The sequence below is a fragment of the Pholcus phalangioides genome, unplaced genomic scaffold (genome assembly GCF_987345545.1).
Source record: "Pholcus phalangioides strain wild (caught in Gottingen) unplaced genomic scaffold, Ppha-v1.0 ptg000015l_1, whole genome shotgun sequence".
NCBI lineage: Eukaryota > Metazoa > Arthropoda > Arachnida > Araneae > Pholcidae > Pholcus > Pholcus phalangioides.
This window is the reverse complement of record NW_028301608.1, coordinates 23,423,768-23,450,945: the sequence shown is the minus strand read 5'-3', so window position 1 is coordinate 23,450,945 and position 27,178 is coordinate 23,423,768. Positions and strand designations below refer to the sequence as shown.

General features: G+C 35.2%; 2 protein-coding genes and 1 long non-coding RNA gene across 3 annotated transcripts; 2 read left to right on the top strand and 1 right to left on the bottom strand.

The window, feature by feature from the left end:
- Positions 1-1,699: 1,699 nt before the first annotated feature.
- Mvk (Mevalonate kinase) lies at positions 1,700-17,124 on the bottom strand. Its single transcript, XM_089243179.1, has 9 exons — positions 16,898-17,124; positions 15,533-15,680; positions 13,542-13,710; positions 9,417-9,646; positions 7,468-7,516; positions 6,852-6,942; positions 5,454-5,573; positions 4,734-4,893; positions 1,700-1,862 (listed from the first exon to the last, which is right to left on the bottom strand). The coding sequence occupies exons 1-9, from the start codon at positions 16,970-16,972 to the stop codon at positions 1,771-1,773; spliced, it is 1,134 nt and encodes a 377-aa protein (XP_089099305.1). The 5' UTR covers positions 16,973-17,124; the 3' UTR covers positions 1,700-1,770.
- A 312-nt stretch (positions 17,125-17,436) lies between these two features.
- LOC149075691 (NADH dehydrogenase [ubiquinone] 1 alpha subcomplex assembly factor 3) lies at positions 17,437-18,484 on the top strand. The gene has a single exon (XM_089245438.1). The coding sequence runs from the start codon at positions 17,497-17,499 to the stop codon at positions 18,145-18,147; it is 651 nt and encodes a 216-aa protein (XP_089101564.1). The 5' UTR covers positions 17,437-17,496; the 3' UTR covers positions 18,148-18,484.
- An 88-nt stretch (positions 18,485-18,572) lies between these two features.
- On the top strand, positions 18,573-23,460 carry LOC149075690 (uncharacterized). Its single transcript, XR_016194018.1, has 3 exons — positions 18,573-19,017; positions 21,560-21,662; positions 23,305-23,460. It is a non-coding gene; the product is annotated as an uncharacterized LOC149075690 (long non-coding RNA).
- Positions 23,461-27,178: the final 3,718 nt, after the last annotated feature.

Below are 27,178 nucleotides of genomic sequence, written 5' to 3'. Positions count from 1 at the left end.
AGCCGGGGGGGGGGGAGAGAACGGCTCTGGCCCCCCCCCCATAAATGACTGGCCTGTCTTGGTAAAATATATTGAGAAACAGAAAATTATCTGTGGTTGCAAATACACTGTTTTGTCACCAAGTCATTGTCATTTTGCTTTGGCTTGAGTCAAGCTTATAGGTTGCTGAAACAGTTATTTTTTTTTTTTAATTTTTAAAAAAAAATTTGTGAAGGGGGTATTTTTTTTAATTATGTTGTCTAAGAGAGGTACCCCCGTCCTACTTTTTCTAATTTTTTGAGTGGGAGCCCTGGCAAAAGTTTGTTTCTGCGTCAAGTAGATCCAGCTGCCTGAAAATACTTCAGAGAAGCAAGATTTTTAGAATTCGAAAGGGCACTTTTTGCTCTGCTGAGGAAAATTAGATTTAAAATTTGCCCTTGGAGAATTTCAAAATAGATGGATGGCAGCAGAAATTCACGAAAACACATGGCCTGACGTTTGGGATACTATACAGAGAACGTGTTACAATGAATACATCACCAAAGAATGAATGAAGAAAAGCTAAAATCATTGCTGAAACTACCATCAAATGTTACGATGAAGCAAACAAACATGATTTTTTTGAAAATCATGAAATAATTATATGTCCAACTTGTTTTATTTCCTGCATTTTTTTTATTGTTTCAATTTTACAAACTAATTATTAAGTCTGCACAGGTTCGTAAAAACAAGTTTCGACTGTATTACTAAAAGGATCAGAAATTTGTTTTCACTGCGTTCAATCAAATGCAAAGATATGAATTGTGTTGCACGAAAAAAAAAAACCTTCCGCATTATCTCAACCATTGCAAAAATTTTAGACACCTCAAACAATATTTAAAAGAAAAAGTAAATTTAAATACTGTGATGTAATAGAAGTTTTTACCACAGAACATTTTTAGTCCCTCATAGGCTCTTTGTAGAACAATGTGTAACATTCTCCTTTACAGGATCAGCGGTTCTCAAACTTTTCTCTCGCGTTCCCTTTCCTTAACTAATATCTGAAACTTCTCAGAATAGTTTAACAAAGGACTACTTCAAAGACAACAGGCACACATCAATATCATCAACTTATCTCAATGCCACTAAGCTGTGACACACTTAACACACTACACTAAATCATAATATGTTGGGAAAAAGTTTCTGAATATAAATTTTGAGATTCTTTTTTAAAGAAAAGTTTGCTCGTCTATCTAACCACTTGCAATTCAGGCAAGTGAACAAACTATATACTGTACAGACACTCTTCTATTTTCTTATTACACATTGTGTAGGCTCCCTTGATGTTTTTGGGCTGGGGAAAAAAAAAACCTCTCTACTGGCACACCACCTGGGGCCTATTGCTGAAGTTAAGGGAGGCTACTCTGTATGTAATGAGGAAAGTAGTTAGTGTTTCTATATGATATTGGTTGGTGCACTTGCCTGGATTGCAAGATGTGATTTTCAAGAAAAAAACAATTTGATGCAAACAAGTTTTGGGACCAGTGTTTCTTAGATCTTCAACCTCCCAAAACTAATGGGTTCTTTGGAAGAGGTTTTGACCTCACACAAATAATGTTTTTATGACATTTAAAAAATATATATACTTGAATTTTTATATCACAATATTTTTTTTATACATTAGTACGAGTTTATAAGAGCAAAAACATTTGCAAATTTTCAAAAAGATCAATGCACACACTTTGGTATCGAAAATATTCATTTTATGAAATCGTTACATCTGTGGGATATGATTAAAAGAAGTCACTTTAATCATTCATCAATTTCAACACCAGCACCTCCAAGCGATACGTCCCAGAATTTGAAACCTTCGGATATCAACTCATCTTTCAAAAAATCAATTTCTGCAACAAGAACATGATATGCAGCACAATAAATAAAAAATCTTAGTTTGATACAATGAACATATGATAAAATCATTAATCTTGTAAATGTAGCTGAATCCTCTTTTGTTTCTTACTATAATGTTGATATTATATATATATATACACAGGGTGATTATAAAAAAACTATCCCGACATATGGGCCCATAACTATCATACCATTCACAGAAACTGAATGAAATTTTGGCATAAGGTATTTTGAGGTATGCGCTCAAGAATAATATGGAAAACAACATTGTCACTCTAACAGTTACGGTTACAGTGAGAAAATTTCGAAAATATCAAATGGCAACACAAAGTTTTTTGTATTGGAATGCGATCTCCATACTGAAAAACACTAAATAGCGTTGGAATGGCACCTGTAGCACGAAAATCCCTGGAGCTAGGCAAGGAAAAAGTAAAAAGGACTTTGCCGTGCACCAGAACATTAATGTTCGTTTCATTCGTCACACCGTTTCTTCGGCTGAGATCCCAGCCTGATTAGTCCTCCACAAGGTCATGTGGAAAATTTGTGAAACACAATAAAATGCTTTATTTTATGCTGCTTCTCTGTCCTTATTGGTTGTCCTCACTTTTAGCCTATCTACCGCCGGTGATTTTCATGCTACAGTTGCCGTTCGAACGCTATTTAGGGTTTTTCACAATGGAGATCACATTCCAATACAAAAAAACTTGGTGTTGCCATTTGATATTTTCGAAATTTTCTTACTGTAACCGTAACTGTTAGAGTGACAATGTTGTTTTCCATATCATTCTTGAGCGCATACATCAAAATACCTTATGCCAAAATTTCATTCAGTTTCTGTGAATGGTATGATAGTTAGGGACCCATATGTCGGGATAGTTTTTTTTATAATCACCCTGTATATTACTGTAACACTAAACTATGTTAAAGGCATTCATATACCATAAGGTGAACTCATTCTGTATTGCCATTCAAGTATTACGTCAGCATCTATGGGAGGCGGTGGCGGGGGTTTTGAATTTGCTGAATCTTGATGACAGGGGGGGGGGAGGTTTTAATGATACTTACGTCCTCAAGCACCCCTTTATAAAAATATGAAATATTCTTAGTTTCTTCATTCTCTGATAGAATTTTTTTTAGTTTCTTCTTTTGCGATAATTCTCATTTTTCTAGTTTGTGGGCACCTGAACTAATATTACCCCCCTATTGATAAGTCCTCAAAAAACCTTCTCTACTGCTACACCGCTCAACTAACTTCGAATGGGAGGGAGATGTAGGTCACCGAGGGTGCCATGGTGATCGGGAAGGTGGAATTGGCTATTTTGCCTATGTATATTCTCAAAGAGCAATCAGAGGCATATGAAGGATTGGGGCATAAAGGGAGGGTAGCAATGACCTTCACCTTCAAAGAATCTTTTTTCAAAGTTCTTAACCTTCAAACAGCAAACATACATTTTTGATCATCTCGGGGGGGGGGGGCATAAATTGCTCATGCCCCTCCCATGCGTAAGTCTCTGATCCACCGGAGGTATACAGGGGCAGAGCTGATGAAATTTTTCTGATGGGGGGGGGGGGTCAGAGATACTGACAAGGGGGGTAAAAATATGCTGATGTAATACTTGAATGGCCCCTTATCATGCATTACAATGATTTTGTGCTCATGATAACTATGAAATGGAATTAATTTCAGTGATTAACACACACAATGGTTGGCTGGCAACCAAACACACACATCCCGCTTAATAAATCATTGTCTGATGCCCTTCATCTAGTTAAAATCAATTATATCCATGATTTGAAATAAATTCATATCTGATAATTTCGAAAGTGGGTGGTATGGCATAACCTAAAAGCAAATAATGCAAGGAATTCTTGTCAATTTTTAGTAACTTATTGCAATGCTGCTGGCCGTAACTATGTTTTTTTCTGCCCAAGGCAAACATTGTTTTGCTGGCCCCTACAACTTCAAAATTTTATAATGGTTCCCACCTAAACAATATGCTGCCCAGGGCTGTTGCCTCCACTTGCCTACTCTAGTTCCGGCCCTTGGCTGCCCCCCCCCCCCCTTTAAAAATACTAGCTATAATACTCAACCCAGCACAGTCCAGGCTTTCCCCATGTATTAGCAGCATTAATTAGGTGACAAACCATTATAAAGGCATATACATGACTGAAATGCATTATTAGAGGAACCATGGTAACCAAAGTTAACAAAAAGTCATTGTTTAGGCCTAGGAACCATTGTTGCCCAGCTCTGATGAACTTTTAAAGTAGCCTAATGTTCAATTCAGGACCTGTTTTGTATACATATGAAATTTGACGACCATTGGTCAAAAATTATAGATTTGTATAGAGAACATACACATACAGACAGAAAATCAATCTTATATATATAGATTTTAATTTGTTGAAAAGAATGTTGATTGAATGCTATTGCATCTAATGTTGGAAACAATTGAAGGAAATCAAGGAAAGAGTCTTTCTGGACATTAATGTCCAGACAAACTTTGAAAAGCACAGTTTACAGTCTCTGCCAGGAATCAAACCCTGGTCCTCTCAGTTTGGGCAAGCACACTAACTATAGAGATTGATATACCACAGAGACAATTGTTCAGAGACTATTAATTGTTATTTCACAATTGTTCAACATGCACAGTAACATGATGCACTGAGTAGAGACATGTTCCCAGCCCTCAAGACATCAAGGAAAGAGGCTTTCTCCCTTCAGACAAACTTTGTCTTGGTATTAATGTCTAGAAAATATCTTTCCTTCATGTGTTGAGGGCTGAAAAAAAAAAAAACAACTGTCTTAACAAATGAAAGGAAAAATTGAGTCAATAAAAATTTCTGTGTACATCAGAACTCACCTGAATTAGGCGGGATCAGAATTATTGCGCAGCCACCGCCTCCAGCACCAGTGAGTTTGCCAGAACAACCATATTTTCCTGCTAAACTGCATATAACGTCAAGTTTAGGATGCCCAGCACCCAAACAATTCAACAGATGTTGGTTCATCTCCACAAGTTCCTTACCAGAGAAATGTAAAGGAATTAAACACTCAACTAAACATGCATTTTGCTAAAAACTGAGTATTAAGTAATGCGGGCCAATTTTTTTTCCCCAATAAAAGAATGCAATGCAAAAACATAAAGTGCATACATGGGTTTACATAATTTTAATTGTTTATTAGGTTTAATGTAAATTTGTAAACTCATCTGGAAACCAAGAATAGAAAATGTACATAGCAATGAAAAATACAATAAGTGTTCAGGACAATTCATTCTTATAATTAATGACTATGGTCTTAAAGCTTTTACTAGTGTACAATTTCAAAAAGAATGTCATTATAAACCATTTGTGTAAAATCCAGAATACTTAGTTAATGTTAAGTTGCATATCTAGCAAAAATTTTGCATTAGAATTTTCATGGTTCATTCAAAAATTGAAGAATATTGTGGGTAGTAAAATCATAAAATAAATATGTAGCCAGTTTTTGCATACTGTTGAAAACATTCTTAATGCTAAATTTAATAACAGTTTATGTGCAAAGACAAAAGCATTTCAGTTAAATTTGCTATCTGCAATACCTGAAGTGATAAAATAGATCTTTCAACTTCATCTGTATCCACCATTTTCTTCAGAAGAGACCAGCTTTCATGAGTAATGGAATCAATGGCGTCCATCACATGGTTTACCGGATTTGGATGCTAAAATATTTGATATAAAACATTTCAATAAAAATTTAAAATAACATAGGTATCAGAAGAAAATAACAGACGTATTCTATTAATTATTCAGCTTTTGTAACAATTGGGATATGTAATAATCATGGCCCCACATCCTGGAGCAGGGTCCCCAGGTGGGGATCTTTTGCGAGCCCCCCAGTCAGACTTTTCACGTGCCCTTCTGTAGTTAATTTATAGCATGAAAAAGCGTTATGAGTTACATAACAGATCTTCAGGATTATAAATTCATATCGCTGGTTTTCAATTACTGCCATCAACACAAAAGACTAAAAACAAAGGAAATAAATATTGAGTTTTCGCTGCTTTTTTTACTGCAACTGTTTTTTTAGAAAGCGACCCCATTTGCATTACATGAGAAACCTCTTGTGACATCACACCACTTAAACTCCAAGTTAAACTCCTTAGCCTGTATGAAAAGTTGGAAACATTTTTGGAAAAAAATATTTGTTGGTAAAACAGAAATGCTGGGAAATTTTTTTTATACATATTTATTAGTAAAACGGCTGGTAAATGATTCAATCACCATATTTTCTCTATGTATTACTATGCTAACCATATTTCAAAATAGAAATTACAAAAAAAAAAATCGAATAATGGGCATTGCCAGTTGTGGGCAAAATTCAATTTATTGTTGAAAATTGCTGATGGTCAGAAAATTGAGGGCTTCAATAAATCTTTGTCAATTAGAATGATTTCACGAAGAAAATGTTTAACATAACAAAAATTTCCGTTAAATGTCAAAAATTCATGAAAGCATAGTTGAGAAAACAATATTTCTTTAGAATAGTCGGACACGAAATGATAGCAAAAAACACTGCTACATTTCGTAAAATATTGGTAATATGGTCACCTTATGTACAACTTATTCTGATTTTTATTATGCCCATAAAAAATTGTAAATGTTCAAAGTGCATTTGCCAAATATTTGCGTAAATTGCTGGATTTTTGTAAGTCTGCACTAACATTAGTAGAAACATATCAACACCGATTATATTTTAGAACTAATACTATAGAACCAATTGAGAATTTAGTTATACCAATAATGAAATTCCTTATTGTAGATTTTAAAAGTTTTTGTTCCCAAAGGCATTCATTAATTCAAAACATTTTCACTTCAAATGCTAAGATACGAAACTGATTTTGCAATTTGCATTTTTTACATCTTCAGCAAAGAGATCTTGATTTAGAATATAAAAAATATAATTAATGTAAAAGATGAAGAAAGTCCACAAAACTTACTGCATCAAGTTTTTCTTTCACTTTTGCAATTAATTTTTTTGTATTCCGAGGTACACCGGTATCAACCAATAGCACTTGCAGTGGAGGTATGCTGTGAAAAAAATTATAAAATATTTAGATATGTTCAAAAATCATGCTATGTTTATTTAAAATTCTATTGTAGCACAAACTTATGACCAGGGCTTGACGAATCCTAGGCATCAAGTTGACTAAAAAATTGGTATTAGCGTTTTCTATATTTGTTAACTAAGCTGGAGTCTGAGGAGAACACAAAAGTCTTTAACTTTATGCCAACTTGTCTACCAACACATAAAGGGGATCAAATGACAGAAAAGTAAAAAAAATTATTTAGGAATATTTTTCTCGAAAATAAATATAATTGGCTCCTAAGAAATTTGGCTGGCACCCAAATTTTTTTATAATTTGTCAAGCCCTGCTTATGACTTCACTTAGTTCATTGGCAAACAAGTTTCCATGGCTCAGACTGAACAGAACTGATTTGCCAAAGGTGACGTCAAAATAAGTGATTAAGAAAAAAAAAACAATTCTACCACCATATATTTTGGTAACATGCTGCATCTACAACTAAATACATTCATCTGTATAATTCAATTACCTTGTTAGTGTACTTTGAATTTTACCTCCTTGAAACAGCAATGCTCCACCTAAATACAGAAGCATATTTTCAACCTTTTTTTTCCCCTTTAATTCTTCTTCAGCAATATGCTGAAGGAAGTGAGCATTTCACAAGCATATCTAATTTCTCCTACAAAACGTGACATTGAGAATTTTCATTTCATTGCTGAATTTGTGATAAAATTATCATTCCATGTTTCAAAATACACATTCATTAGATTACATTCTTCTCTGTAAAATTTGTGTCTGAACTTTGATTTATTGAGGTTTAACACAAATGTTTTTTTCCCAATTGCGAAATGCACTACATTGCGACTTCCCAAGTGTGAAAAATAATTTTTTAAGTGTAAATTTTCAAAGATGAGAGATGGTCAATTGTGTAAAAAATAGAGCAAATAGTTTTTGTGATAATTTTCAAAATTTTATAAATGCAAAAGGATAGCCCTTTTAAAGTTCTATGGAATCATTTACTTACATCAAAAATTTATCTTATCTGAAATCGATTCAGTCCCTCCTCCTTTTCAGATGAGGGAGGTTCTACTGTATCAAAGACCTGAGAAAACACACAACATGAAGCATAGAACATGCCTGTGTATAGCATCTGCCCTTGCTTCTAAAGTGGCATAACTAAACTGTAGATATGACACTGTTCATGTGTCTTATGAGTACATTTCTATTGTTAAAAAAAATCGCATAATTTATTTATTATTAATGAGGCATGGGCCGGATTGTGCTACACCACAGATGGTCAAATCAGCCAGTCTACCTCCTTGCTGTGCCTCCGGTAACTTGGTGCTACCAGGGGTCTGTCCAAACATTTTTTGTAGGGTCCTGTTTTTATGAAAATTTTCCTGAGTTTTGTGAGAAGGGTCATTAATTTTGTGGGAAAAAATAATCTAGTTAATTTAATCACAAAAGAAATAAAATGCCAAATTTATGGTTTCATTAATTTGCATTTTGTGCGAAGGGTCTGTTTTTCAGATCTAAAATTTTGTAAAGAGTCCATAAATTGGACCAAAATTTTGGCTGGACAGACCCTTGCCTGCATTAGTCCAAGGCAAGTGTTGCGACAACCCAGCATAACAAATTCTATTAAAGATTATACAATTACAACTATATAAACATGTTTCAAAAATAAGAGATAGAGGCAGGTTTGGCAAATTCCCCAAAGGTTCCCAACTATTGTTACAGTGTATGTGAGGGTGCCTCTCTCTTGGATGGTGAAGTCAGCTCGTCCAAGGCTAAAGAGCTGGCTGGTGTCTTGTGCTGGTGGATAAATAGCCATCACAAAAACCTGAATGAGATAAATTAACAGGGGTGTGGCACCCCCCCCCCCCACTCCCTGAACTCGATCTCACTGGCTCTCAATTCTGGGATGTATTTCCCATCTTGCCCTGTCAAATCTGTACTGTAGGAAAGCGACATCAGTTTATTTACTATGCCTACATGTCCCAAGGGATGAGTCAGGGGTGTGTATCCACATATGCAAATTTGGCTACTCTGAGAAAAAATATTGTCTAATCTGCGTGTGAAAATTTCATTTATCCATAAGGTTAGGTTGTTATCTCATTTTGTAAAAAATACATAAATTTCTATGTATGCCATCTATGAAATGAAAAGTAATTTTTATTCCATAGATTATTATATACTTGTAGAATATTTCTCACATTTTCAAGGATCATCTCTATTAATCAAGGAACTTGTTAATCCAAGGTGACTTTAGCCCCCAATATGCCCCATTAATGAAAAAATCCTTTTTTAAAAATATTTTGAGCTTTAATCATACAGATGAGAGAAAGGTGATCAGCGTCAAAAAAGGAATTGCAAAATTCAAACGAAAATCACAAATATGAATTATACAGACAGAATTGGAATTTTTAAAAAAAAAGCTATTATAAAATTTTCAGGCAGACTATCAGACCTGCTTACCATATGTGCATATAGAATTGTCCATACCAGATGGCGATCCATGGCATATTGTTTCTGCGCAGTATGCCCATCTACATATAGATTCTTTATCTCCCCGTGTAAATTTTGTGATTTTCTTGCACACTGCCATGAAGACAGCTGCCAAGCAAACAGAATAGGAAGCCGATGACCCCATTCCAGCACCAATAGACAGCTCAGTATCTACTGATACAGTACAAGAATCTGAAAAACTATTTGTGCATTGGATGTATTAGAGTTCTCAAAAAGAAAATAAGTTATGTAGCAGGATTAATATTCCATGGAAAAATAAAACTAATAAATGTACTTCAGAAATTAAAAAAAAAAGTTTAGTTGTCATTGTTCTTGTTTAGATTTTCATTTGCTACAGAGCAGGGGTGCACAACCTCTGGTTTGTGGGAAAAATGGAGCCTGTGAAAGAATCCAGACCTGTAGAAATTTAGCAATATGATCTACACATAGTCTGACCATATTTCTTTGATAAAAAATACAGGAAATCAGGATTCATATGAGAAATCACAAATTATCGAAAAAAACATAGTCAAAGCCAAATTAAAGTGAAAATTATAGCAAAAAAATAATAATAAATAAATAAAATGTTAAAGGCAAGTAGAGTTTCCATTTATAGCCAAAAAGAATGTCAAAGTAGAGTTTCCATTTATAGCCAAAAAGAATGTCAAAGTAAAGTTTCCATAAAAACCACTAAATATTGCCAGATGTTATGAACTAGAGATGTAGGCCTATATGTTATACATTATACAGGGTGAATGTGACCTGTTTTGCCAAACAAAAGGAGGTAATAGACAACCCAAATGGAGCATGAAACACCCGTCTTATCTCAAATTGTTTTCTAATTATAGAGGGCTATTTGATTATGGAAGAAAAAGTGTCAAGTCTGGGAAAACCCAAAGTTGTGAAGTTTCTGCAAAATCTACATGCAAACTAAACTCATATTTGGAAAGAGCAGAAAAAATCCTATAAGGTGACACTAATTCCATCAGGATATCCAGATGTAATAGTGATCTTTAAGCACTGAAAGATCGAAGTTCAAAAATGAATTGTCATCAAAATTTTTAATCACCAATTCTGCAAACACCGTTCTAGCCACAACTGGCCAAATTTACCAAAAACTTTTCTATTTCCACCAGCTTTCGAAACAGCCAAGTAATAAAACATATGGGTGTTCTGGTTCCAAAGAAATTTAGCCTTTTCGCAATATCTCACTAAAATCAGGGTTCATTGAAGTAAAAACTAAACAAAAATTTGGAATTGGCAGCTATAGCTTCTGCACAAAAAAAAACCTCTATTAGGTCACACCTCCTCTATCAAGATATCTGGATTGCATGGCGAGCTACAAGCGCTGAGAGATTGGCAAAGTGACAAAATCAAATTGTCGCCAAAGTCAACTAAAATACAGTTCGCAAATAGTGATTATTGGAGTGATAATAAATAGTTCAATAATGATGATTGCATACAAGAGGCTAAATTTCTCCTGAACTAGATCACCGATATAGTTTATTGTAGGCTCTTTCAAAAGCTGGTGGAATGAACAAGTTTTGGTAAATTTGACCGGTTGTAGCTAATGGTATTTGTGGAATTGGTGACAATTTGGTTTTTAACTTCACCAATCTTTTAGGGCTATTAAATCCAGATATCCTGATGAAAATCATGTCATCTTATAGGATATTTTATGCTCTTTCCAAATATCTGCTTAATTTGTATGCAAGTCTTGCAGAAACTTCTTAACTCCACATTTTTTCAGACTTGACACATTTTCTTTTTCATAATCGATTATCAACCATAACTTGAAAATGGTTCGAGCTAGGACAAGGTTGGTAGGGTGTTTCATGTTTCTCTTGGGCTCGTCTATCACTCCCTTTCATTCGGCAGAATGAGTAACCTTTACCTTGTATAATATATTCATATGGCAATAATTAATTATGATAGAATCATAATTATCATAATATAATCTATAATTCATTAAAATAAGCTTAATTCTGAATTTCAGTAAAGAATGAAAATACAAGTGTCGTTGAAAATACGGGGATAAATAGAGACATTTTATAAAAGGTTCAGATGGCCAAAATTACGGAATGACCTATAAAATAGGGTCCTATCGTCACCACTATATACACAAGTTTTTGGCCTGCGAGTGGCAAAAACACAGCATATCTGGCCTGCTGACTGAATAGGTTGTACACCCTTGCTGTAGAAGGTTGTTGACAGTCAAACTTTAATTAAAGGTCTATTCACACACAACTGTCATGGCCTGCCTCTGTTCTGATGGATATGACTTGCCTCTCTAAAACATATTAGGATCGGATTCATGCCCTGTGCCTGATAAGCGTGAATGAATATGCTAGTAGAGGGAAGAATATTTTTTTGAATTGAGACAAGACAAATCTCCCTGAGTGGAGACGAGTCATGCCTGATGTATATGAATAGATCATTAAGCCGTTTAGATGGGAAATGGGAAAAAGCGGGTTTAAAACCCCCTTCAAGAATTTTCAATAATTGCTGCTCTTCATTTCTTTCCTTACAAGGGGAAAAAAGTCGTCAAGCGGGTGCTGAAACTCCCAATCGCACCGAAATATTGCACATGCGAATGGGGCTTTAATGTCATCATTTGTTTTAAGGAATTAGAGTTTGGAAAACCAAAACTTCCTAACGAATTTCAACATAAAATGGGTGTCATCTTCAGAGGATAAAAGCACTAGGGATTTCAGTTTTTCCTTTTATTTGCCTTTCCAATTGGTTCCTTCTGAAATTATATCAGGCAAAAGATTATTTACTCTTCCAAGATGAAGGATTTAAGCACATTTGATTATGGACAAATTGTCTGGGCCCAACGTATGGTCACTCCATCTCGGAAGTCATGGATCTAGGATTACAAAATGCACACATGTCTTTATGTGTCTTACTTTTTTTGCAAATTAACCCCTCTACAATCAAGGACGTAATATTGCGTCCAAATGCCAGTAAAATAAATTCAAACAAGTTATTTGTTTTCTTTCCTCTCTCCTCATCATTGCAAAGCTTTGTTGCAACCCTATAATTTTTTTTCCTTTTTGTTTTATTGTATACCCTGATAGTGATTTTCTTCCTCATATGATGTATCTTTCTCATAAGGGTGAAAAAGAACAGATAGGGAGAGGATGAAAAGAGAAATCTACTTTGCACCTACATTCTTATCAACTTATCTAGTATACTGTTTTACTCTTTTGTTTTTTTTTCTACTTTTTTTGCCTTTCTTTTTCATTTTTCTAGCATTCTAGCATGCAGGTTAGGTTAGGACAAGTTACCATATTTATTGCAGATTCGTCAAATAGAAAGCATCAGAATTTCTTGCCAATCACTTGTAAGTGAAGGGGTTAAACTATCAGAAATTTCATGGTAACAGCATAGATGGACTACATACAGGGCAACAAATCAATCAGCGATTTGAAACTAATGCACTGAAACATGTGAGCAGCCACACCATCACGAGCCATTCCTTACTATGGGGGGGGGGGGGGGGGGTATAGAAGCCCATATCAACCCATGAGAGATCTAATTCCATATATCTCTAATTAAACTGCTTACCTGGAATTAAGCGAAGGGAAGGAAAGAGAGGATCACTTATATATAAACACACCTTTTTTTCCCGTTATCAAAATGTGTAAAAAAAGATGGCTCTGCCCACCTGCAGTTGAGCATCTTACAGGTTTGGGGGATAGAAGACATGTTTCATTAAGAATTCAGTTAAAAATCAGCAGCTCAAGAAAATCAAAATAGTCAGGATAAAAGTGATTTTAATAAGCTGCAACATAATCGGAGATAGACTTGGAAGTCTGGGGGGGGGGCACGATTATGATGATGTCAATTCATATACACATTAGATCAGTCGACTCCACCTTTGACACTGGGGGGCAATGCCTTCCTATGCCCCCCCCATATCTCCACCCATGAGCTGCAAGCACCACAATAGACATTTTCTATCAATAAGTACCAGGATTTATTGAATAAACACAAGATATTATTTCTAATAGGTTTCCTATTCTTGATAGATAAGATTACTCAAAGCAAGAAAAATTAATATTAATTTTAAAAAACAAATCCACTTCATACCCATTTGAATATTTACGGCCCATGCTCGAGTAAAGAAATAAAAATATGGTCACAGCCAGTCTTTGAAACTCTGTTGTCCCTTCTGGTAAACTGTTTGTCCTTGTTGTGAAATTCGTAATCTCTGTGAGGTACTTCCCACTCGGTAAGTCAATCGAGTCATCTTTTGATACTGGTAAAAAAAACAAACAAATAAATGCACAAAACAAAATCAATTAAATTGCACCATACTCAATTTATGGTGAAGGTTATGAAAAAGGGATATATACCAAATCTATCCTATCGAAACAGAATTCAACTACTAACATATCTGTGGCTCAAGAGAAGGATTAATAAAGAAATTTTGAATATCAACTATGAATTAAGAATCGGTGATTGAGATCCACATCATACAGGGTTTTCCAGAAATACCATGATTTTAAAAAATCATTAAAAAAAGCTGTTGAAGGTAGAGACAAATGGTTTAAAGATGTGGTTCTTAAAATGAGGGTTGCATCATTAAACCACGGGGGTGGGAGGGTCGTATGAGATTCTCCATAACAAAACGTCCAAGTTAAAATTCATTTTTCGCAACAAATAATAAAAATATGTCACAACTCAAAAATGTCTTTACTCAGCTGAGCTATTTACCAAGTATTATAAGGTACAACATAATTTTATCAAATTATACCTGTGTAATAATCAATATATATAAAGTTAATACTTATACATGGTGATGCAAAGGGAATCTCATCTGGTTTAAAAATTATATATATTTTTTTTCCAATGAAAAACACAGAATGGTAAGTGATATGCCAATATAAAGGCAGAAATGTCTGTTTCATGAACAATATTATTAATGGTTGATTTCAAGTAAAGAATAATTTTGAAATTAGATGATTCTTTCTGAATTACCCTGCACACTAAAATCTAGGAACATACTACTCACTACACTTCCAGCTTGCAAAAGCTACACTTACATAAAAAAAAATATTTATAATACTTATTATACGAATATTTACTTATAAAATATTAAAAAAATAATAATATTGTGAAAAGTCAGTATGACTAAATTAAAACATAGAGAAACAGGTATCCCAAAAAGTGCTTTCGAGAAATCACATTTGCTAGTAAAAAATGAGAAATGGACAACTGGAACATATTATCACAATATATATGGGAGAAGGGGGATTCACCAATAAATTTCTTATCAGAAGGGGTGGGGGGTCACTGATAAATTTCTTATCAGTTGAGGGGGCTGTGCTCCAAAAAGTTTGGGGGACACTGGTTTTAAGCATCTGAAAGAGACAGTTTCAAAGTTTTTTTATCTATTTACTACAAAATTTCTACATGCGCACATTTGGTGATGCAGAGGATGTCAAGCCTATACAGCATTTCTTGCATTTTATTTACAATATGCATGTTACAAAAAAACGGAAGTAAAGATGGATGTAAAATAAACGGAAGAAAAAAAAAAACTTTGAAACCTCTTTTAAAAGCTTTAAACCACTTGTCTCTATCATCAACAGCTTTTTCAAAATATTTTTTTTCAAAACATTTCAGCGCTTCTGGACCACTCAGTCAGTGTAGGTATGAAAAAATGGAGAAAAATCCACGAATTCAACCAAAAAGTGTTTAGTGGCAACAGCCTAAAAGAGATAAAATCAATAACATTACATAAAAAATAATAGTTTTTTTTTAGTTCCATTCTTTCTGACACCCATGTTACAAATAACATGGCAAGAAATGCTGTATAGGTTTGATATCTTCTGTGCCACTAAATGTACGCACGTAGAAATTTTGTATTAAATAGAAAGGGAAAAACACCTTAAAACCTTCTCTTTCAAATGCTTTAAACCATTTGTCTCTATCTTCGATAGCTTTTTACATATATTTTTCGCAAAACAGGGATTCTGGACCATAATCCCTGTATTATCATTCGTAGACGAGATATTTCTGCATGTAGTGGTTAGAATAATTGGTAAGTATTGGTAATAATGAATGTGTGTGTGTACCTTCATAATGCTGTTCTAAAGACTTGAGAGCTTCCAGAGTCCATCGAGTTTCAAAATTTAAAAGATTCAATTTTAATACAACATTATCATTGTTTTGAATGCTATAGACTGCCGAAGTTCTCAATCCTAAACTTGCTGCTATGGCTGCCTGAAAAAAAGAAAAAGAAAGTTTACTTCGTTTCGAAATTCAGATACGCGATGTTGTAATGAATACCTACAATGAGTGGTTATAAGTAGAATTGCACAGCCAACAAGCAACTGCATACTACTCCAAAGGAACAACAATAAGTGTGAAATAGAGCAATAATTTTTTTTCAGCATAAAGGTTGCGACCTATAGGTTTATCCCAATTCTTATAAAGGTGACGAATGTTTGAAGAAATAGAGAAGATTCTGCCAGGGTGCACGTTCTTCATAAGTATGGACCCTGGGCAAAAATTAAAATATCTCGGGATTGCCGCTGTAAGGGTTAATGAAGTAGATCTTCTTCTGCTTCTCGGCAGGTATAAACTTTGGGGTATTAAGCACTTTAGGGAAAAGTGTTTCACTGAAAAATCAACTTTACAAAATATCCAGGCTTGTCAATGCTAAAATAACATGCTGTTAAAGGAGGCAAGATATCTTGTCAATGCTGCTTAAAGGGTTACTTAAGTGATCTAGAACTGTGCCGCAGGTCACTCAAGTGATTTGAGAATGTGCTGCAAGCCACTTAAGTGATCTGAAATGTGGCTAAGTGATCTGAAATGTGGCTAAGTGATCTGAAATGTGGCTAAGTGATCTGAAATGTGGCTAAGTGCTATAGAACTGTGCCACAGCGATCTGTCAATATGCAGCTTGTCAATAAAGTTGTCTGGGAATGTACCACAGGACACTGAAGTGATCTTGAACTGTGCCATGGGTCACTGAAGTGATCTGGAACTGCGCCATGGGTCACTGAGGTGATCTGGAACTGCGCCACAGGTCACTCATGTGATTCCAGTGAGGACTGCAGGCCACTTCAGTGATCTGAAAATGTGTTGTGGGATGCTTGAGTGCTCTAGAACTGTGCGACGGTGATCTAATATGCCGTGGGTCAATTAAGTTGTCTGAGAGTGTGCCGCGGGACACTGAAGTGATCAGGAACTGTGCTGTGGGTCACTCAAGTGATGTTGAACTGTGGGGCCACTTGAGTGGTCTGGAAATGTTCTCTCACAAAATTATGTTTGAGGTCACGGGCCAGATCAGATGAATCCGAGGGCCACATTTGGCCCGCGGATCATGGGTTAAGCATGTATAGTATAAATCTTTGATAATTTACGTGAAGTACATGAGTATTTACATATAGTAGATATATATATTTTAGAGTTTTGACAAAACAGATGCATACTTTACCGTAGACAACAGAGTGCTCCCCGTGCAATACAGTTTTACCCGGAGCCGTGACTTTAATGGTCTTGTTCATGATCTTCTAAGAAATGAAGTTTGTCGAACCAATGCTAATGATGGCTGCCCAAGAATTCGTGGACGAATTCCGCGACGAAGGAAATTCCTAGTGGTGAATTTAAAAACCCCCCATACCGGTTTGTAAACATTACGTAAGATTATTGTCTTACGCTACGATTTTTCCCACAACATTATTTGAGACGAATATATACCATCAATATGTGACCATACTTTGATGAAACGGTACATTTATGCAGAACTCCGATAAAAGAAAAAATCCATTCCTGATTTCAAAAATTCAAACAGAGTTTCCTTAGCGAATTTGAAAAATTATCATTTACATAAAAAAGATGAGATAGTTGAATATTATGAAAATCGACCCGTAAAATACGAATAATATGGTCATCACACTGACAACTAAAATAAGGCGAGAAGACCTTGTGCATTTACATATGAAAATTTGTTTACATTGATCAATGAAAAGCAGACGACTCATCGCCGGTTTCTATTGAAGATTGGAGTGCTGTAAAGGAGTTTGCCGATATGTTTCCCAGGTATTTAAAAAGCTTTTTCGGTCTCTCGAATCGCATTTGTAAAAGGATAAGTCTCCCGAATAATGGGTGTGGTGTTACAACGGTGCGAAATGAACGCTTCTTCGGTACGTCAACGGTGTGCCACTCAAACTACGAGGGAGATGGCAAAACAACGGTGTCAATCTTGAACATAGACTACAACCAGCTCGTGTTGATAAACACCATGAGCACGCACGGTTTCCGACTCAACAACGGCATATTCGTTGTCGGTCCAGTGGCTGTTTTCCCCAGGACTGTGTTGCAATGGAACGCGGCTACAGCGAGCGACATCACTCCCGAGTCGCTCTCGTTGTTCTGTCTGTTGGAGCCGAAGATCGACATACTCGTCATAGGGACCGGGGACAAGAGCGTCATGCCGAGTAAAGAAGCGATGAGTTACCTCAAGTCGCACAAGATCTCTCCGGAGATACTCTCTACCGAGAACGCCATCGCTACTTTCAATTATTTGAACGTTGAGGGCAGGTGCGTCGCCGGTGCATTCTTGTGCCCAACCAGAATAGTGACGCTTGTTGAAAAGGTGGCGACAATGGATTTCGAGAGAAAACAGCTCGAGACTTTTTATCAAGTTGAAGAATATGATCCTCATAAGAAGAGAAAATGATCGAAAGCTTCCCTCCCCCATGTTCATGTAATTTATAGTAATTGTAAAACCATATTTATATAGGGTGTGTGGATCGTTCATAGAAAGTCTAGTAGATGAAGTCCCATTATCTATCTTTTAAATTTTTGTCTCAAAGGAATTTTGTTGAGTTTTAATTATTTCGGGGGTAACATGTCGTTATGGGAGTGAATGCCACAATGCCATTGCTTTAAAAATCACCAATACAAAATCAGCGAAATCTCAAAATTTCTGTAATCTATGAATTTGAGACCGTTAAGTTCAACTCAATAGTCCTGTTTTTATTGTTTTTTTGAAACAGTGAAACCTCACTACATAGTACTTGATATAATGATAAATCCCCTCTATAACAATATTTGTAACAGCATCCCCAGTAGCACAACGGTATCGGCATGCGTCGGATCGACGTCGATGCGACGCCGGTTCGTCGAGTGGATACCGAGCGTCGCAAGAGGTCGGAAATTTCTACGTGTCCGATACCGAACGGTATAGTAAAAATGTATTCAGTCGGTAAACGCCAAAATACCTTCATTTTTTTCTCTAAAATAGTTTTACTCTCACTTTTACAGCATTTCGTTTCGAAGGAGAATATCTTAAACGATAATTTGTTTCTTTTGAAATAATCTAAATTTTTCGCCCATCATAACGTCGCACTTGCCATTTATAACGACCGACAACGACAAAGAACGGTATAGGACACTACGCGTTTCTCCCCTCCCGTCTTCCCTGTCAGTAAGCATCAACAAAGCCGGCCATTTTGAAAGCACAGCGTTAGTTACAAGCTGCGAAGGCCGGCGCTTTTATTGTTTATTAACGAAACAGTTGACGCCGAAGACAGCGTTTAGAGAAAAGGTAAGCATTATTTCACTATTCCTATCGAACTGTATGATAAATTTTCCAAGTATTAGATATTGTCAATGTTTATTTATTTTTTTTTTTACCGCAGTTTTTGATAAATCCGTTCCCTCCTGCTGGGCTGTGATCTTTGGCGGGCCCTTAGATCAGGTTAACATGGGCCCCCTGTAGTGAATTTACAATGTAAAAAAATAAATAAGGGTTGTCACGGCACTCTCTCTTGAGCCGTACGTGCCGTAACCTTGGAGCTGAGGCTATTTGAGCTCCTATGGCCCACATCTGGGGCGTCCCCCCCCCGCTACGCCCTTGGCCCATATCCAGGGGTAGGGCGCTTAGACTAAGATCTGGGGCCCTTCTGTATTCATAGCATGGAAAAATCAAAAATGATGGTATTTTCCCCGGGGGGGGGGGGGGCTGTCAGCCCCACCCTTGTGATGAGCCATGTTGAGCGCTCCCTATAAATTTTGTGCTGAGCCCCCAACCCATATTCACGAATATACACAATACCACACACCATTCCTCCTGCCTACGGGATGATTAGGGATTTTCAGCCCCCTCAATATTTTTTTCTTGTCAATAATTTTCATGTCAAACTGAATGATCATGGGCTGGGCAAGGTCGTAGCGTTCCGTCTTGGGGTCCCTGTTAAAAGGTTGCAAAATAAGTAAACATATTTTTTGTGAGGCTCCATTTGGCTCGATGCCCCAGCCTATTTACAGGCCCGATTTTTCGCCATTTTGTATCCTAAGCCTCACCCGTGGGCTATCAGGGCAGGGGTTTTTATGTTCTCTGAAGTAAACTTTTGTATAATATTATGTATATTTTATATGAATTATATTTTTATGTAGAAATTAAAGTTATTGAATTTTGTCATGACAGAATTCAATCATCATGCCCCCCTTTTCCCTGAATGCAAGGGGGCATGCTTAAAATTGTTTAAAGTATGTACGTAATAAATCAAATATGAACATGGAAATTTATTTGAAATCTATAGTATATACTTATTTGAAATTTTACATGCTATGAGTTAAACTTGACTGAAACTTCAACACAATGTGATAATTGGCTATATAAAAATATCGCTCTTTGGTCTTGGCACACTATTCTATACAGTGTTAAAATATTTCATCAATAACAATGTAACTCCTTTTGTCTCTGGCCACATTCCTTACTCTCTAGGTCACTCTCATGCTTGCACACTCTATGTTGTTCTTTTTTTTTGCCTCGCAGCCTAGTTCATTGCTCTTTAAGCCAATCCCATGCTTATACACACTAACAAACCTGACCCCCAGCCAATGATTTGGCTGTAGTTAGCATGTTTACAAATCACATATCGCTCTAAATATACTTGTAACATGCTTTGTTACATCAGTTTTAACCAAATCTTCGACTAACAAGTTTAAAATGTGGGCACTGTAGCAATATGTAAGTCCCAAAAAGCCAAGCTTTTCATCCAGGGTCTTTCTGGATGAAACCATATTTGCAGTAACAAAATTTGATATGTTACATATGAAGTTTTCTTCTGTTGACTTCACTGAACTAAAAACCATATTTGCTAAATAATTTCCAGCATGTGATAAGTCAGATGTGTCAATAGTATCAACATAGATGGCTTTACCACACTATTTGATAACACACAGAATTTATTCATTATCCATCCATTCATCGCCATGCAATTTTTGATTTTCTAAGTCAACTTATAATATACATTATAATATAAAAATATTTGAAAATACATTTAAATTAATTGATATTTAAAATAATCTAATAACAATTTAAATCACTTTAGAGCTGCATAAATAATTTTATTCAATTACAACAGATAATTTTTCACATCTGAAAAAAATTGATTTAAATCATGATTTAAACTGCTGATTTAAATCACTACAACCCTGATCATTTTGTCACACACTCACCCAATTTCTTGCTCTCTCCAGGTCACTCCCATATTCACACCCTCTAAATCACTTTTTGTTACTCCTATGCTTGCACACACTGTTACTCATGTACTTGCACATTCTTTTTGCTGCATAGTGACTTAGTTCCATGATCTCTTGGTAGAGTGGGAAGGTTGAATGACATGACCAGTTGACTACTTGACCAGTCATTCCTTAAATTTGCAGCCCCTTTGAAATTTTCGCCTTGAGCTATAGCTCACTTAGCCTCTTTGTGAATACGCCATTTGGGGGTACCTTACCAGATTCCTGTCTGGGGGCCATCTTCAAGATGTAAAGAGGGGGCATGCCTACTTGGTGATGTTGAAAATATTTATTAACCCATTAACTTATATATAGATCATGGAGCCTCTGATATACTAATCTGGACCCATAATCGCTCAGAGCAGGATTTTTTATGTGGTTCTGTGTAGTATATTTCTAATGTAAGTGAACAGTGATTACATTCTTTTTCAGCTCCCCTTTCCACTCTATATGCAAGGGGCTATGATTAAAATTGTTCAAAGTATGTTCGTGAAATATTAATAAGCAAATGTATACTTTGAAATTTTTATACCACATGTACCTATTTGGAATTTTTCTAGGAGTTAAACATGACACAATGAAACTGCGATACAATGATAATTCCCTATATAATGATACCATGCTGTCGTCTCGCACTATTCCACCAATAAATCATGTGCAACGGTAAGTATTTTTCTTTTTCTTTAAATACCATTAAATTGGAATTTTACCTTTTATGATATTTTATTATTTTAAATAAAAGTTGTATCAGAAAAAAAGGAATCAACATGCGTTCTAATCTGTTGGAAACTGATGTTCAACTGCAGCGGCCTAGCCAGAAATTTCGTTCGGGGGGGGGGGGGAACCAAAGTGACAGAACAATGGATTTGGCCATCTTTTTCCCTTTTTTCGGTCATTTTCTCACATTTCGGGGGGGGGGGGACCAGACCCCCAAGTCCCCCCCCCCTCGCTACGCCCTTGTTCAACTGCCATGGGGGCAAATGTGGTTAAAATGGTAAACTTGTATAACACAACCTTGAAAAAGTTAGTGAAAATTAATTATCAAATATTTTTAGTATAGACAATTCCTACAATAATGATGGTAATTTTGTATAATTTGTAATATAATTTAAGATGTACAGTATATATGAAGTTAATGCATTGAACGATTATTCTCGGAGTGTGATTGTGCAGCTGATTGCTATACAGGGTTGTCATGAAGGAAATATTGCTGAGTTGGAATATCCCTCATATCATATATATGGCCTTGCTACATTGAAATAATCTGTTTTTACAGTTCATAAAACCTTGACATGAAAAGTCCAAGCATAGGTCTCCATACACAACTAAAAGAAATAAAAATAATTTGAATTGTACACAAAATGGTTTCAAAGTGGTGCATTTGTTTGTAGTTTATGTGTACAATTGCAGACTATTTATATAACTTACAATAAAATAAGGAGTAAAATCAAATTTCAGGATACAATGTAAAGAATATTCATAAGTACAGTATAAATGTGTTGTTTTTTTTTAAATTACAGTTTTTCCTGCTGCAACTGTGCTTAGGTTTTTGAAAATGTGATTGTGGAGACTTGAGCAAAAATTAGTGGAGCTTCTGCATTAATTTTCATTTCAAAAACCATGTTTTGAACAATTTAGAGTGAAAATTAATTATCAATATTTTTAATATAGACAATTCATACAACCTGAAAATTAGTTTATCAAATGAACAAAACATTGCTTTAAATCTTGACCTCTACAAAAGATCAAGATTTAAAGCAAGATCTGAGTATATTCTTGTATATGCACACACACATAGTTTGTAATTTTTTTACTACATTTTGTCTTATTTTCATTCTATAAAACTGAATTTGTTCGGCTAAGAGTCATCCAGTAAATTTCAGTCACTGTTTAGAAAGTCCAAATCAATCCAGAAATCAGATTTTTTTAACGTGAAGCTCAAGATGAACACCCGCTGATGCAAAACATTTCCAACATCCATTGCAAATGTATCAGTAGCTATTATTTTTTGTGGTATTCGTGTGATTGGTCTGAGAGATTATTTTGATGTTAGAGAATATGATTTTTTCACACCATAAAGTTATCAAAGATATTGGTGGGACACCAGCTCAACATTTCAATATATACCTATTTAAAATTATCATGATTTCATGAAATATTGTTGGGGGGGGGGCGGCGGCTTGAGCCAGTGTAAAGTTGCACCTGCAAATTATACTCATAAAATATATTTCTCTAATGTAGGCTACTATCAAAATATTCTCAATATTCAATAAATTAAAAGAAATGTATTTTCAATGTTTTATAGGTTTTGTCTGAAACATAAGATTGCTGAAATTTTTTGCTGGCATGAAGCACCCTGTTCCATGTGTAATAAAAAGTTTGCAGCTGTGTTAAAAAAATTTATCAATATTTGAAAATATCTCTTTAAGAACTTGTATATGGAGCAATATTAAATAATGTCTAATAATTCTATTTGTGCTCGCTTTATCTTTGCTCTCTTCATTTAATCCCCAGAAAACTGGAACTAGTTTTATTTGAACAGATCATATAAAATGCATTTAAAATTATTGGTGGTGTGTTCAAATGGCCTGAATTTCTAGAATCCTGTACGTATATAGTGTGAGGTAAGTACGCCAGTAATAGGCTTCCTTTTTCAACTTTTAAAAAATATATATCAAAAGTTATGAGAAAACTCTGTAGCTTTTTTTACCATATACCAAGCTATATTCTTTCAGTTGCCGTTCGGTGTCCAAGCTGGTTTTGAAAAAAAAAAAATAGGTGGAAAAAGGATGCCAATAATCAGTCAAAGCAAGACATTTCATTTTGCACTAAGAGTAATAATTTCATATTCTAAATACAAAATTGATTGTGCTTTAAAGACGTTAAACAAATTGCACATGAAGTTGAAAGGGTGGCCTACTCTAGGGTCAATCATTTTCACATTATTTAAATTGTATGACATGTGACATTGTAATCAGGCCTACCAATCTTGCTGAAGTGATACCCTTCTCTGTGAACAATCTTAAATACATTTTGCTTTCAAACATACTATATCTTTTAAGAGAATTCTTTTCTATCTACATACAGATATTAAGACAAAAAAAAAATAATGAGACTAAATTCCTGCAGAAGCAACTTCTCGAATGCTTAAATATAAAAAAAATGAAGCTTAGAGAAAACAGAAAAAGCAAGAATTGGAAAAGAAAAGAATAAATAAAAAAATAAAACTCAAAATAAAAATAAAATAAATAATAAAAATTAAAAAAAATAAAAGCTCTCTCAAAAATACCTATAACTATATGCCTGTTTCAAGAAATAAAAAAAATAATTGCTCAAGGTTTTTGAGTTTGACAGGAAATAATAGGCGTTTTGTTCATGTACAAAATTATGTGTCTACATAATACGTCCAGATATTATTGCATTATTTCCCACAGTTGAAATCGAAAGAGCAGCACCTTGTTTTTCTGTGGATAAAAAATATCACCTGTGAAAGAATACAAGAAAGTCAAATTTTCATTTTAAATTATACCAGAGACCTATTCCACTTATAATATTTTTCAGTGATGTTTCTTTTTACAATTTTGTCAAGCCTATTGCATATTTTTCATTGTTTTCATTCAATATCTGGGTGGCCATTTACTGCTATATGGACTGTAAATATTTTATTTATATAATTCTTAGCAGTCAAAATTTGATCTAATAACAATAACAGATGAGTTTGAATTATAATAAATTATTATACAAATAATTATTTCAAATATTAAAAATAACATTAAATATTTTGAACTGGCTCACTATTGTTACACTTACTTTTTGTAGCAGTAAGTTCTATTTTTTACATTCAGAACACATAAGTGTTTCGTATAGAAACTGAATTCTGAATGTAACTAGAACTTATGCATCAGAGTTTTTCAACTAGTGTGCTACGTGAGAATTGTAGTTATGCCATAAACATTTTTTAAGGAAATTATCAGATTAATTTTTAAAAGAAGTCTGAAGCCGCAGATATTGTATATCTGAGTACTATACACCCATCCTCCGGGAACGCTTCGATACCTCTATGAGATGGGAAGCGGGGTGTGTCCGGTCTTCAAAGGTCAAAGTATCTGAGTACTTAAGTGCGAGGAATTTAATTCTTTTTTTCAAATTAGATGTATGTGTAAGAGGGGAAACTGAGCAATTTTGAGAGAAAAAAAGCAATAGTTTTTTTTTAAAAATATTGGCCATGGTTCATTCCTGTTATTACTTAATGGAAGAATTTTCAAGAATTGCACAAAAAAAAGGCATATAGAAATACCTCTGTTCTTGTTTTATCATACGTTATCATATTTATGGAAAGCAATCTTTTTTGCATTTCATTTGATACTATGGAACGCTGAAATCTATTACAAATGATAAGTCTTACAAGAAGATATTTAAACCTATCCCTGCTCAAAATTCAACCTAGAAAAAGCAGACATTGTAAACTGTATTAACTTGGATTTAACATTAAATTAACAGCAGAATGAGTTTTTGAATTTATTTTTTGTGACCCATTATAGTAAATAGTTATTTAAAACATATTTTGTGACAATCATAACAAAAAATTATTTTTCTATTTTATTTGAATTTAAGTGTGCCGCAGGATGAAGAAAGGGCCGACTTCTCGAAATAGAAATGTGCGACATGTTTTATATTGTAATAACAAATCATAGCTAACGTAATCGTAAACGTCAAACTACGTCGACAAATGTATGACATTTTTATATCGACGTCGGATTCGCTACATCGAACTGTACAGACAAATATATGCCATTTTTACGTAGAACGACATCGGTAAACGACGTCGAACGTTCTCGGGAGAGATGTAGTTCGACGTCGGATTCGCTACATCGAACTATACAGACAAATATATGCCATTTTTACGTAGAACGACATCGGTAAACGACGTCGAACGGTCTCGGGAGAGAGATAGTTCGACGTCGGATTCGCTACATCGAACTATACAGACAAATATATGCCATTTTTACGTAGAACGACATCGGTAAACGACGTCGAACGGTCTCGGGAGAGAGATAGTTCGACGTCGGATTCGCTACATCGAACTATACAGACAAATATATGCCATTTTTACGTAGAACGACATCGGTAAACGACGTCGAACGGTGTCGGGGTCAGATATAGTTCGACGTCGGATTTCTCCAGGTCGAACTATACAGACAAATATATGCCATTTTTACGTAGAACGATATCGGTAAACGACGTCGAACGGTATCGAAATCTCTACGTCGTTCTATATTGATGTGCTACTGGGGATAGTATATTGTATTCCAGTATATCCATATAGTATGATCCAGGGTGTTTTCAAACTATGCGACACGGCACCCTGGTGTGCCTCCAACCTTTATCAGGGTTGCTGTTCCGCGCCGTCCCTGACAAAGGTTTTTCGAAAATATTCTTCGTTAAGCAGCTCTGGGGAGCTGGCGAAGCTCGCGCATAAGCATGGAATAGGGAAAAGAGGGGTCGCGGGTGAAAAAAGTTTGAGAACCCCTATTATAATCCATTTTGGCAATTTTTCCCCCTTGGCAAGAAAAATGCCAGAAAGCATGATGAGAAGTTGCTAAGAGTGAAACAGTCATGCTTTGGATGTCTTGTTAGAAAAAATAAAAAAATTGCCAATATTGCCAGAAAGAAAATACTATGACTGTTAAAATGACAACCTAGAGAGTTAAAATTGACAACCAAAATCATCAAAACAACAACCTTCTTAGACTAAATAAGAGATCAAGATTAAAAGTGGAACATGCTAGACCAGCGGTTCTCAACCTTTTTTGACTCACTGAGCCCTTTCTGGCATATAATTACCTCAGCAAATAACCAATAGAAAAAAAAAGGAAATAGCAACCCAGAAGCCGAAGAAATAATATCCAGCAGGGGAAAAAAAAATGCCCACAGAAGGAAATGGCTGACCAGGAAGAAAAGCGGCAACATGCTAGAAAGAAAATTGGCAAAAAAGTTGGCAAAGAAATAATGATTATATTATTTCCAGGACATGGGGCCCAGAGCCTCATGATTTTTCCGAGACCCTACTTGGCAAATTCTCAAAAATTTCGACCACATTTTTCATTTTTGTGAGGTCCCCAAGCCTCACCCGGGTGGGCACATGCATTAAGATAGCACTGACTATTATTGTTCCTGAT

Excerpts from the sequence above, each read along its gene's own strand:
- Mvk (XM_089243179.1), bottom strand. The coding sequence starts at position 16,972 with ATGAACAAGACCATTAAAGTCACGGCTCCGGGTAAAACTGTATTGCAC. Across the intron at positions 15,681-16,897 it reads ACTCTGTTGTCTACGGTAAA|GCAGCCATAGCAGCAAGTTT; the intron begins GTATGCATCTGT and ends TCTTTTTTTCAG. Across the intron at positions 13,711-15,532 it reads TTTAGAACAGCATTATGAAG|TATCAAAAGATGACTCGATT; the intron begins GTACACACACAC and ends TTTTTTTACCAG.
- LOC149075691 (XM_089245438.1), top strand. The coding sequence starts at position 17,497 with ATGTTTCCCAGGTATTTAAAAAGCTTTTTCGGTCTCTCGAATCGCATT.